General features: G+C 36.3%; 1 protein-coding gene and 1 non-coding gene across 2 annotated transcripts in view; both read right to left on the minus strand.

Annotated features, from left to right (window-relative positions):
• Positions 1-235: 235 nt before the first annotated feature.
• The window catches only part of LOC5564989, a 109,166-nt gene continuing 97,179 nt past the window's right edge, over positions 236-12,222 (minus strand). Inside the window, exon 3 of the mRNA XM_001649289.2 lies at positions 236-1,069. Coding sequence (XP_001649339.1) covers positions 858-1,069 — 212 coding nt within the window. The 3' untranslated portion in view covers positions 236-857. The remainder of the gene's footprint in view (positions 1,070-12,222) is intronic.
• Positions 6,871-6,942, minus strand: Trnaa-agc. Its single transcript has one exon. It is a non-coding gene; the product is annotated as a tRNA-Ala (tRNA).

The raw sequence follows: 12,222 nt of genomic DNA on the forward strand, positions 1-12,222 counted from the left end.
GACTCATTAGAGTATTCCTCTCCACGGAAATCTTTAGTAAAAGGCGAAAGATTTATTCGTCATTTGAAGAGAAACCAGAGTTACGTCAGACAGTTCGATTCGAAATAGTCACCTCCCGAAGGGATGTAATTGTAGCGATGGGCACTTGAAAATCACTTACCTGGAGGGTGTCTAACATGAATTGAAAGGAGAGATAGCTATGCAGGATTTCTTTCCCAATAAGACAGACATCTTATAGGTCTTTTAGAAACAAGTTCGTTTTATTTGATTTATCGGTATCAATTATAATTATTATGTACATGGAAAGTTCTTACGCTAGATAACCACCTTTTGATAGAGAATTCACTGCTGCGGAAAGATTTTGATTAGATTTCATTTACAGATATCTCGAAAATGGTGCTACTTAGAATATGATTCAAGATGGATGACGGCTGTTGGTACTATTTGCTAGTTAGATAGATAAATCAACAAATAACGGTTTTTTACTGATCTTCCCATTTTCTGCAAGCAGGTGCAATTAATTTAACTGCTTATGAAATCGAATGTGATGTAATGTTTCACATTTTGTACGTTTGTATTCGTATTTGGTATGTAAGTGTGCGCATTCGAAGCCGGTCGGTGTGTAACAATTTGATTAGGTTAGTTTGATCTTTTTCGATATGGTACATCTTATGCCATATCCAATAATGAAGCTTTTGAACTTGTCAAGGGACTACGAATGCAATAAATAGCTCCTATTGATAAAAACTCGTTCGAAATACATTTAAGGCAACGTTGGTATCGGTTCAGATCTAGATTTAAAGCTTATGTTCAAAACTGCTTAAATTGAAAGGGATGGTCATCAGGGTTTGCCGTTTTTACCAGGCAAGCATTTTTGCCAACAAAGCCATCAGGAGCACCATCACAACGGCAGGGCCATACTGAGACGCACCGTTGCATCCGTCGGTTGTGCAAGTTTCGCAGAATTCCGTTCGGATGTAGGACGGCGTTTGAGCGTTGATACAGCTGTTTGGTGCAGCATTGACGTCTTCCCAGGCGCACGAACGGGAAACTACCACGCGATCGTTAACTGTAATGACACAAAAGTGGAGAGAATTAGTCGTTGGTATGATTGGCTAGAAGATTGTACGAACGGATTAGAACAATCTGTCATCGACGTTCAATGAGCCGTGTAGAATGCGGTGAACTTGAGTTGGCAAAACATAGGCCTAATCGGCTAGACCAATGCAACTTAGAACCGAACATTATGAAGTCAATACAGCATACTTGTATTGAACGCGATAGGCGAGAAGGTCGAACTGGCAAGTTCAGTAGTTACCTATACTGCCCATGAACGCATGTCAGTCCCATGTTTGCTGTATTTCCTATGCACATGAGACAATAATGCGTTTATGGGCAGTATAGCGCTTAACAATCAAATATGCAAGCATCGTTAGGCCTGTTAGGCCCCGGTAGATGCACTTCTTGAATGCGAATCACTCTGATGATGATGATGATCATGATGATGATACGCATGATTTACTAAACTTGCTCATTGGTATCGAGGGAACCCTGCTACGGCACGAGGTGATTGAACAAAACGATGCACCGCTACTGAACGATTTGCACCAATTAACCTCTAGGTTAGTAATGCAAACGCGGAATGTGACCTAGTCCTAATGTCATGGACGTTATCGCACAGAACAGTTTATTCATTGGATTATGCTCGATCCAGCTATAGGAATCGAGTCAGGACAAAAATTTATTTTAGACTCATTAGAGTATCCCTCTCCACGGAAATCTTTAGTAAAAGGCGAAAGATTTATTCGACAATTGAAGAGAGATCAGAGTGACGAATGCTTTTTCTGTTCAACAAGGAGATTCTAATGAGAAGAGTTTCTCTATTGATTTATATGGAAAAATGTGAGCATTATCGCGAGTGAGAAAAGTTGAAAATCTTATTAGAAACTCGATAATTAAGCAGGATTCAAACTGAAAGATTTCCTACCAAGGAAAATGAACTTTAATCTTACATTTCCACATTCCATTCGATGTCTAAAAATATATTATTTCAACACGTGGTTTTTAATGAAATTCTAAGAACCTTCATCATAGTAATTTTTCATTCTAGATAAATTTACAGTTTCACTACTTGATGAAAAACTCTTCAAGAATCTTTGAATGAAGTCTTAACGGCCATAAGTTCAGGAAACTCTAAGAATATTTTTCTTGAAATAGCATAAACATTGGCGGAGTATTGTGAACTAATTACAGTAGAAATGCCTAAAATTTACAGGAAATTTCTATAAAAATCAATGCAACTGTTCTCAGTGGTATCTGTGAATGGTCTTTTAAAAAATCCCTTCACTAATACTGATTTTCTTGGCAGAATCTCAGAAGATTTACCAGTAGTATTTCATATAAAATATCTTGAAAAAATATTTGAGGCCATACAGTAAAAAAAACTAGGATGAATTTATAGATAATGTTCCGTAGGGAGCGGCTTATTTTTCGAAAGTTCTCAAAACCAAGCATTCATAGCTCTTTTGGTTTCAAATCACATAAAAATGGAATCCTCAAATGTTGAGCCAAAAATATTAAGATTTACACCTGGCACAAGCGGCTTGAAGATGAATTTTCAAGTTATGAAATACGACCTTCAGTGAATTCGCTCTAACTTTGTTAATTTCCATCTAATTTTGAAGCTCATTCTTTTCAGAATTTATTTGTAAAAAGTTTATAGAATATTAAAGTTGTCTAAAATCAAAACTAGTCTTAGTTAAAAGTAGTTTTCTTCATTTTTTTCTATTTTTACTAAAAAAAACATTTTTGTTTGACCTTAACTTCATGAATACTTCACCGATTCTATTTTTTTTTACATTTTTTTAAGCAAATTTAGTAGGTTTTAGATTGTGGGTACAATGAAAAAACTTAATAATTAGTTTGACTCACATATTCAACCTAAACTGCCCAAAAACATGAATTTTCAACGGAAAATATTATGTTTTTCAATTTCTTGTCAGTACAAACTTTGTAACTTAAGCTGAAACTGAGTTTTCTTATTTGTTAAACCTTCAAAATAATCTTTGTTTTGAACTTTCCTTGAGAAGTAATGTAATCTGATTAAAATTATTTCAGTGGATGTTGTTTTGTATAGAGCAAAATATATGAAATATTTTCCTTTTTTGAATTTTTGTCAATGCGATATTTAGTTGTTGATTTTTCTGCTTTTTATAAGTTTGTAAATGTAGCTCAAAGATATATAACGAAACAAAATACACATTTTAGCAATGAGGAAGTCATGTCCGTCTTACAGTATTAAGGGGCGATCCATTAATTACGTAAGACAATTTTCAGGGTTTTTCAACCCCCCCTCCCCCCATGGTAAGATTTTTTAAGAAATCCCAACCCCCCCCCCCTCCCCCCATAAACCCTTACATAATTAATGGACAGCCCCTTATTCTCGACGCCGAGCACACCCAGCACTGCTGGTATGTTGCCAAATCATTCCATTTTACTTCTGCCTATCTCTCATATAAAGGATCACTAATAATAACATTTATCAGAATATCCTTAAATATTCACACTAAGCTCTTACGGTGAATTTCTCCGTAATCTCAACAGCTGAACAGTTCGGTGAAATAAAACACCGTAACTTCGTCGTAATTGAACGGATTCCGGTGATTTTTTACCGAATACTGTGAAAATTTACCGTACCCCGTTAATTTATTTTACCGAACTGTTCAGCTGTTGAAATTTCACAGGAATCCGTAAAACAATTTAAGTGTGTTATCCGGCTTCATTGTCTGGATTTTAAAAATCTGGCAAAATGAACAGTTTTTCTATTTGTCTGTTTCTCGATTAAAAGTCCGACAGTACCAGATTAATCTGGCGTAATGGCAACCATGCTCATAGCAGTGCGTGTAGCACCGAAAAAGGCTTGAGGCGTTCCCTATCGCTAGCTCTCAGTTAATAAAAAAAAGTAGAAGAGCTCATAAGAACACTAAGCTGAGAAGAAAGCTCTGTCTCAGATGGAAAGTAGCACCAGAAGATTATGCTAGAGAAAATCTTTGGAAAATTTGAACATTTTTAATTATTCATAGAACTGAATTAGTTTTTTTTTAATAATATCTAAACTTTTGATTGCTTTGGGATTTTTCTACGGATTCCCACTCCATGCTCGATCCAGCAATAGGAATCGAGTCTGAACAAAAATTTATTTTAGACTCATTAGAGTATCCCTCTCCACGGAAATCTTTAGTAAAAGGCGAAAGATTTATTCGACAATTGAAGAGAGATCAGAGTGACGAATGCTTTTTCTGTTCAACAAGGAGATTCTCATGAGAAGAGTTTCTCTATTGATTTATAAAGAAAAATGTGAGAAGAAACGAAAAGTGCTTTAAAATCTTATTAGAAATGCATTCACTTTAAAAGGTTCAAACTAAAGGAAGGGTGTTCTACCTAGAGAACATGAATTTCAATTTTATACTTCCATGTTGTTCCATGAGAGAAAAAAAGGTATAACTCTAAATACGTTTGCTTTTGAAATTTCCAAAGCAGTTCTTTTGATTAAGAACAGTAACCTAAGTTTTATCTCGTTCGATACACACTAATAATACAATAAGGATAATAAAACATTATTACAGTTCCCAAGTTTGAAAGAGGTTTTCGATTGGATTATGTCAACCATTTTATCACCCCAATCCGTGCGAAAAAGCACCTTTAATTCACATAGTATCTAGAACGGTAATCAATCTTCTTTTGTGAGATTCGACAAGCTACGGCGCCACGTGCCAGAGTTGTCAGATCGTGATCGTGCATTGCCCACTTGTGACCAGTTCTAAAGTGGTATACTCTGTCTCCAATAGTATAATGACAATCAAAGCGAGATAAAACAATATCTCACCCATAAATCACCATTAGCTGTCGGACTGTTGAATTGGTAATCGTCGCACTACCAATACTCACATTGGCGTCACATGCCATTAGGGTTTGTCCATTATGGAATGACACATAATTATATAATTTTACATTTATTGATCCTTTCCAGACTGAGAAATGGGAATTGGAATATGGTCATACATTACATTCATGAAGAGTTTTGAAAAGAAGCAGTGTCAAGATTTCGTACAAGCTAGACTGTTTCCTCAAATTTTATGAAACAAATCTCACTACTGATGTACGAAGTATGATAAGTTGTCAAAATTGTTTTTAGTCAGTGATGAACAACTATGATCAATTCTCAGGAAAAATTTGTGCTAGGAGAGGCATTACCCCCTTCAAACGCTTAACTGCTCCGCACATGATGTAACACACGGAAAACCTGCGCCAGTAGTGCTCTGAGCTGCAACGAATGTCGTTACACCCATTGATTAATAGCTCTAATAGGCAGAGCAAGATTCTAGTTGCACTCATTTGCACTGGGCGGTAAAGACAAACAGCTGTTCGCATAAACTATATTCATTGTATGAGGAATTTATTGGGACTGACATTGACAATGAAACTGTTCTGGAATGGCAGTCAAAGTCACATGTGTCAAGTTTATACTGGTCGAATCTGAGTTATTGCACCTTCTTCTTCTTTTTGGCATTAACGTCCCCACTGGGACAGAGCCGGCCTCTCAGCTTAGTGTTCTTATGAGCACTTCCACAGTTATTAACTGCCAAAGTTTCCCTTTTTTCATTCGTATATCGTATGGCAGGTACGGTGATACTCTATGCCCAGGGAAGTCAAGGAAATTTCCATTACGAAATGATCCTGGACCGACCGGGAATCGAACCCAGACACCTTCAGCATGGCTTTGTAGCCGCGGACTCTAACCACTCGGCTAATGACGGCCCCTAGGTATTGAGTAATTGCATAAGAAGCCTTAAAATTAAAAAAAAAAAACTGAGGTTCGTATACACAAAAGTCAGCAAAATATGCTGTCGTTGAATTCCCACGCATCATTTTTTTTTTTTCAATTTACTTAACTTAACCATTAATCTCGGCAATAGAAAATTCATTCACCCAACATAGGCAACTTGATGAGATTCACATTTTTAAACTACTGTACTGGGAAGAGCCACGTTTTACTTCTTTATTAGTAGCATTTCAAACATTACATTCATTTCTTATATCTAGGTGTTCTGTGTTTTTAGACAACACTTTCATCCTAAGTTGGTAAAACAAATTTAAGATTTTATTAACATTTTGTTAACAACATATTACATTTCATTTGCCGTAGCAGTTCAGATTTTTTACAGGTGAGTTGATTTCACCTGCATATAAGAGAGAGAAAAAAAAACGTTTTCAATTTACTTAACCTAACCTAACCTAAACATATAACGCATTGATCGTGGCAATAGAAGATTGCAACGATTTTTTCCTGAAATTATTAATTATTTTATTTGACATTTGTTACAATGTTTCAACATTGGATATTCTATGTAACTCATTGGTACTATACCAGAGAGGAAGCCTCTGGTACTATACCAGAGAGGAATCATTTTCAAAATTTTATTTTGAATTCTCTGCAGAGCTTTTTTCCTGGTATTACAACAACTAGTCCATATTGGTTTCAGCATACAATATGGCTGGCCTGAAAATTTGTTTGAATATCAAAAGCTTGTTCTTAAGACAAAGTTTTGATTTTCTATTAATAAGGGGATAGAGACATTTTACATATTTACTACATTTGGCTTGAATGCCCTCAATGTGATTTTTGAAAGTTAAATTCTTATCTAGCATGAGCCCTAGATACTTAACTTCATCTGACCAATTTATTGGAACCCCTCTCATCGTGACAACATGTCTACTTGAAGATTTCAAATAAAGAGCTTTTGAATTAATTAACTCATTACGCGTGGTAAAGATGGACAAATTATGGGTGAAATTATGAAAAAAATCCACTTGCTCGGCTGGGATTTGAACCCAGGACTCTTGTATGCTAGACGAGCGCTTTACCAACTAAGCTACCGAGCCACTTGGTGACCCAATAACTGAGTTGGTTACAAGTTTAGAATTCAAATCCCTACAGACCACGCGGACCCCTTTCACGATAGGCAAACAGTTTCAACACTAAATAAATCGCACTCGCTCTTCTCGCATGAGATGGATGGATATGGGTTATGAAAGGGTCCGCGTGGTCTGTAGGGATTTGAATTCTAAACTTGTAACCAACTCAGTTATTGGATCACCAAGTGGCTCGGTAGCTTAGTTGGTAAAGCGCTCGTCTAGCATACAATCATTACCTCCAAGAACAGATGTGGAGAGACATCTACACATTCAAAAGCAGACCATCGGGAGTCCGAGTAGCCAAAATGATCTTACGCAGACACATCAAGTCGTTCGTAACGATACAGGGCGAACAGACACTTTTTACCTACAGAGGGCAACCACAGACGTGCAAGCATTGTATGAATGCCATACACACTGGCATTTCATGCGTTGAAAACAAAAAGCTAATTGGCCAAAAAAACGATCTCAATCCAAGGCTGAATTCAGATCGTCAGAGAACTCAAGGGTATGCGGGAGTACTCAGTCCTCCACCGCCTGACCAAGAAGCGCTCTCCATGAACTTCATTGATTTGAACGAACACAACCGCAAAGCTGCGGCAGTTTCTAATACATCGACGAGTACTCAATCCAAGAAAGAAATCGTCGAGATAACGAGTGATGCGAATGAACCCCAATCATCAGCGGGACCTGCCTCCTCAGATGCTGCGAGTGCTGAGCAACATACTGAAAATGTGGATCAACCTAACGATGTGGAACTCAACAAGGCTCTCACCGGAGCGAGCTGGGCTCAACTTGTCAATGCGGAATCACCGAATGATGTACAAATGCAGCTTTCCGATCGCCCTAATGGTCAAAGCAGAGATTCGTCTCTACTTGATGAAGCCAGAGGGGGATCGACAAAGATCGTACCTACACAGGTAAAAACTGACATCAGTCCGACGAGCGGTTTCAAAAAACCGCAGGATGATAACTGTGGTGGCAGTGACTACTCCATGGAAATATCAGACAACGAAGGTAATGCATATCAATGTTCATCTGAAAAAGAGTTCACGACTGTTAGGAAAGGTCGAGATCGATCTAAGAAGCAAAGAGTAGGTAAATGGATTTGCGATGGCCAATCGAACATCTAGTTATAACATAGCCAGCATCAACAGCAATTTCAAGCAACACTAAAATTCAGGCCTTACGTACATTTATCAGATTAACAGATTTAGACATAATCTTACTACAAGAAGTTGAAGATCCATACCTTACAATACCGGGTTTCAATGTGTATTGAATAATATTGTACCATTTTACCTACAGTCGACCACGGAACACTTAGTGTTAGGTGGCGATTTCAATAGTGTTGTATCACATAAGGATGCAACCGGATCTAGCAACTTCATTCCAGCTTTGGGGAATGTGCTAAACAGTTTGCACCTAAAAGATACGTGGGATCTGCTCAAACCGAACCAAATTCAGAACAATTACATTCGACCGAACTGTGCATCTCGTCTTGATCGATTATATATTTCGGAATCTTTGATAAAACAGCTTCGAACAGCGGAATTTTATGTAACATCGTTCTCTGATCATAAATCTTATAAAATTAGATGCTGCTTGCCGAATCAGGGTAGAAATTTTGGAAAGGGTTTTTGATCAATACGTGCTCATGTTTTGACAGAAGATAACATGCAGGAATTTGAAATCAAATGGAATCGCTGGCTTCGCGAACGTAGAAATTTTAGAAGCTGGATGTCTTGGTGGATGAATTGTGCCAAACCAAAACTAGAAGTTTTTTTCGGTGGAAAACAAACGAACCATTTCGAACATTTCATGCAGAAAACGAGTTTCTGTATCAACGACTAAGAACAGCATATGATAACCTATACCAAAATCCAACGGGTATGACAGAAATTAACAAAATTAAGGGGAAAATGCTCTTGTTGCAAAATCAATTTTCGCATTCTTTCGAAAGACTGAATGAAAAACTCGTCTCGGGAGAAAAACTTTCAACTTTTCAGTTAGCTGACCGTATTAAACGGAAGAAGAATAGTACAATTACTACAATACTGACAATGGTAAAGTTTTGCGCAATTTAGACGACATTGAAAGTCACGTTTTCAATTACTTCAACCAGCTTTACGCCACTCAGAATCATCAACCAAGTACGAACTTTCCCAGCAATCGAACAATAGATATGAATTGTGAAGCTAATAATGAAGCAATGAATGAAATTACAACTGAACTTTTTTGCCATTCAATCAGCGGCTGGCAGAAAATCGCCTGGGAATGATGGCATTCCAAAAGAATTTTACGCAAAAGCTTTTGACATTATTCATAGACAATTGAATTTAATTTTAAATGAAGCGCTCCAAGGAAACTTGCCTTTAGAGTTTTTGGAAGGAGTAATTGTTCTATGCAGAAAAAACTCCAATCATTCATCAATAACAGCATATAGACCCATCACTTTGTTGAATTGTGACTACAAATTATTAGCTCGAATTTTAAAGTTACGTTTGGAAAAAATAATGATAAATAACCGAATCCTAAATGAAAATCAAAAATGCTCCAACTCAGGTAAGAATATTTTTGAGGCATTTTAAGGAATTGAAAATAAAATAGCTGAAATAAACTGTAAACGCAAGGTAGGAAAACTAATTTCATTCGACTTAGATCACGCTTTTGATCGGGTCGAACAAAATTACTTACTCAGTATTATGAGAGAAATTCGGTTCAACAATGATTTGATCGCAATACTGGAGAAAATTATGCAAAATTCACGATCTAAAATTCTTATAAATGGACATCTATCCCAAAATGTTCCCATCCAACGATTCATACGCCAGGGCGACCCTCTGAGCATGCATTTATTTGTAATATATCTGCATCCGTTAATAGAAAAGTTATGTACAATCTGTGATAACCGGTTGGAACTGGTTGTTGCTTACGCAGACGATATTTCCGTTATTATAGTTGATGATCATAAAATTGGAGTAGTAAGAAAAGCTTTTGAAATTTTTGGGCTCTGTTCAGGAGCAGTTTTAAATTTAGCAAAAACGATAGCTCTCAACATTGGATCGAACAATGATCGGTCCAATATGTATGAATGGTTGAATATACACGATTCTGTAAAAATCTTAGGGATAACTTATTTCAATTCACTCAAGAGGACAATTGACCACAACTGGACTGAAATTATTCGAAGTACATCACGACTAATGTGGCTGTACAAAACTAGACTTCTTTCTTTGCACCAAAAGATTATTCTCTTAAACACATTTATAACATCTAAACTGTGGTTTGCAGCATCCATTTTAAGTATTCCAAATGCCATATTAGCTAGGATAACATCGCAAATGGGATACTTTATTTGGGGCAGGTATCCTACAAGGATAGCGATGGATCAGCTGTCACTTCCCTTTAATAAAGGGGGCTTAAATCTTCAATTGCCGATGCACAAATGCAAGGCCCTTTTAATAAATCGATTTTTGAGATGCAAGCAAAATTTACCTTTCGCAAATTCATTTGAAGAGCTTATGAGCAACCCACCCCATATTCAAGGAATTCCGGCTCTATACCCTTGTCTCAAAGTAATTGCTAAAGAAGTGCCTTATCTTCCGGAGCACATTATTGAACATCTATCAGCAATTGAGCTACATAAATATTATAAATCAAAGTTAAGTACACCGAAGGTAATGATAGAACAATCCACTGTATCCTGGAGCAAGATTTGGAGTAACATAAGGAATAAATCTTTATCACCAGATGAGAAATCATGCTATTACTTGCTAGTAAATGGTAAAATACCTCACGCTACTTTGCTTTATCGGGAAAATAGGTTACAGAGTCCGATGTGTCAAATCTGTCGAGGAGCAAATGAAGATCTCGAGCATAAATTTTCAGTTTGCATTCGTGTTAGACATCTGTGGAATCATATTCTTCCAAAATTAGAAATAATTACAGGCAGGAGGCATAAATTCAGAGAAATAGACTAAAAAATATTGAAGCAAGTGCAAAGCGCAAAGCTCTTAAGTTATTCATAGTATTTGTGAAGTTTATTATAGAAGAAAATGTAAATCTTACTACAAAAGCACTAGATTTTGTTTTAGATTATAAGTTGTTGTAATTATGTAATATGTGTGTATGTATTTGTAAATAATGTACTTGATAAATGTGTTTAAAAAAATGTACTAGTAAGTCCTAAATTAAATAAAATTATGCGCACATTCAAACTGCATAGCAAGTTTTTGAGCTTTTTCGCAATTAGTTAGTAATAATTTGTTTCCCTCTTTCAATGCCGGTATTGGCTCCTGAAGTTTTTTCAAAATTTTAGATAATCCAAAAGGGCTTAGAGCCAGGGTCCAATTGAGAAATCTTATTTTCATAATTTTTGTTTCTTAATTGTGCAAAACGTTTCTTGATTTATTTATGCAGATCCTGCATAATTTTCATAGCAGGATAGCGAGTGCGTTGAAATTGCCTTCTCCTCACGTTCTTAAGACGAGAGTTTAAGATCATCGTCTATAATCACGGATTCAAATTTTACTTCACATTTTGGAATTGCAATGCTCCTGGCTTCAACAATGGAATTTATTAAAGTTTTAAGAGCATTTTCAATATCAAGTTTTGTTAACATCAAGATTAGAGTCAATATACGTTTCATATATATTCCAGTCGGCTTGAAAATAATTGAAAGTGGAGGTGATAGGATTGAGAATCGTTTCATGGGATATTTGAAACGTAACAAGGACATGATAAGAATCAAAATCAGCATGAGTAATCAGTTGGCTACAAAGATAACTAGAGCCGCAGACCAAATCAATCGTAGAAGGATTTCTAGAAGAGGAAAAACATGTAGGGCTATCAGGGTATTGAATTGAGAAATATCCTGAAGAGCGAAGAGCGCTCATCAAATAAAATTCTGCCGTTGGAATTACTTTGAGAATTATTCCATGACCGATGTTTGGCATCCCGAGAAAAGGCGAATAACTGGATGATATCAAAATGATAACAACTTCCATTATCACTGTTATCAATTTGATATCCTGTTATCAATGATAACCGAAGGATAACAAAAATGGTTTTCATTGTATCCGGTACAGACATTATTGATAACAGGTTGATAACAAAATATGTTATCACACATCTTTCGCATAACATTTTTACAAAATGTGTGTTTATTAACAAAGTTGACTTTTCGCCATATACAATTTTGTAAAATTATTTGAAGCGTAAATTTAATCCAAAACACTAATTTCT

The sequence above is a fragment of the Aedes aegypti genome, chromosome 2 (genome assembly GCF_002204515.2).
Source record: "Aedes aegypti strain LVP_AGWG chromosome 2, AaegL5.0 Primary Assembly, whole genome shotgun sequence".
In the NCBI taxonomy this organism is placed as follows: domain Eukaryota; kingdom Metazoa; phylum Arthropoda; class Insecta; order Diptera; family Culicidae; genus Aedes; species Aedes aegypti.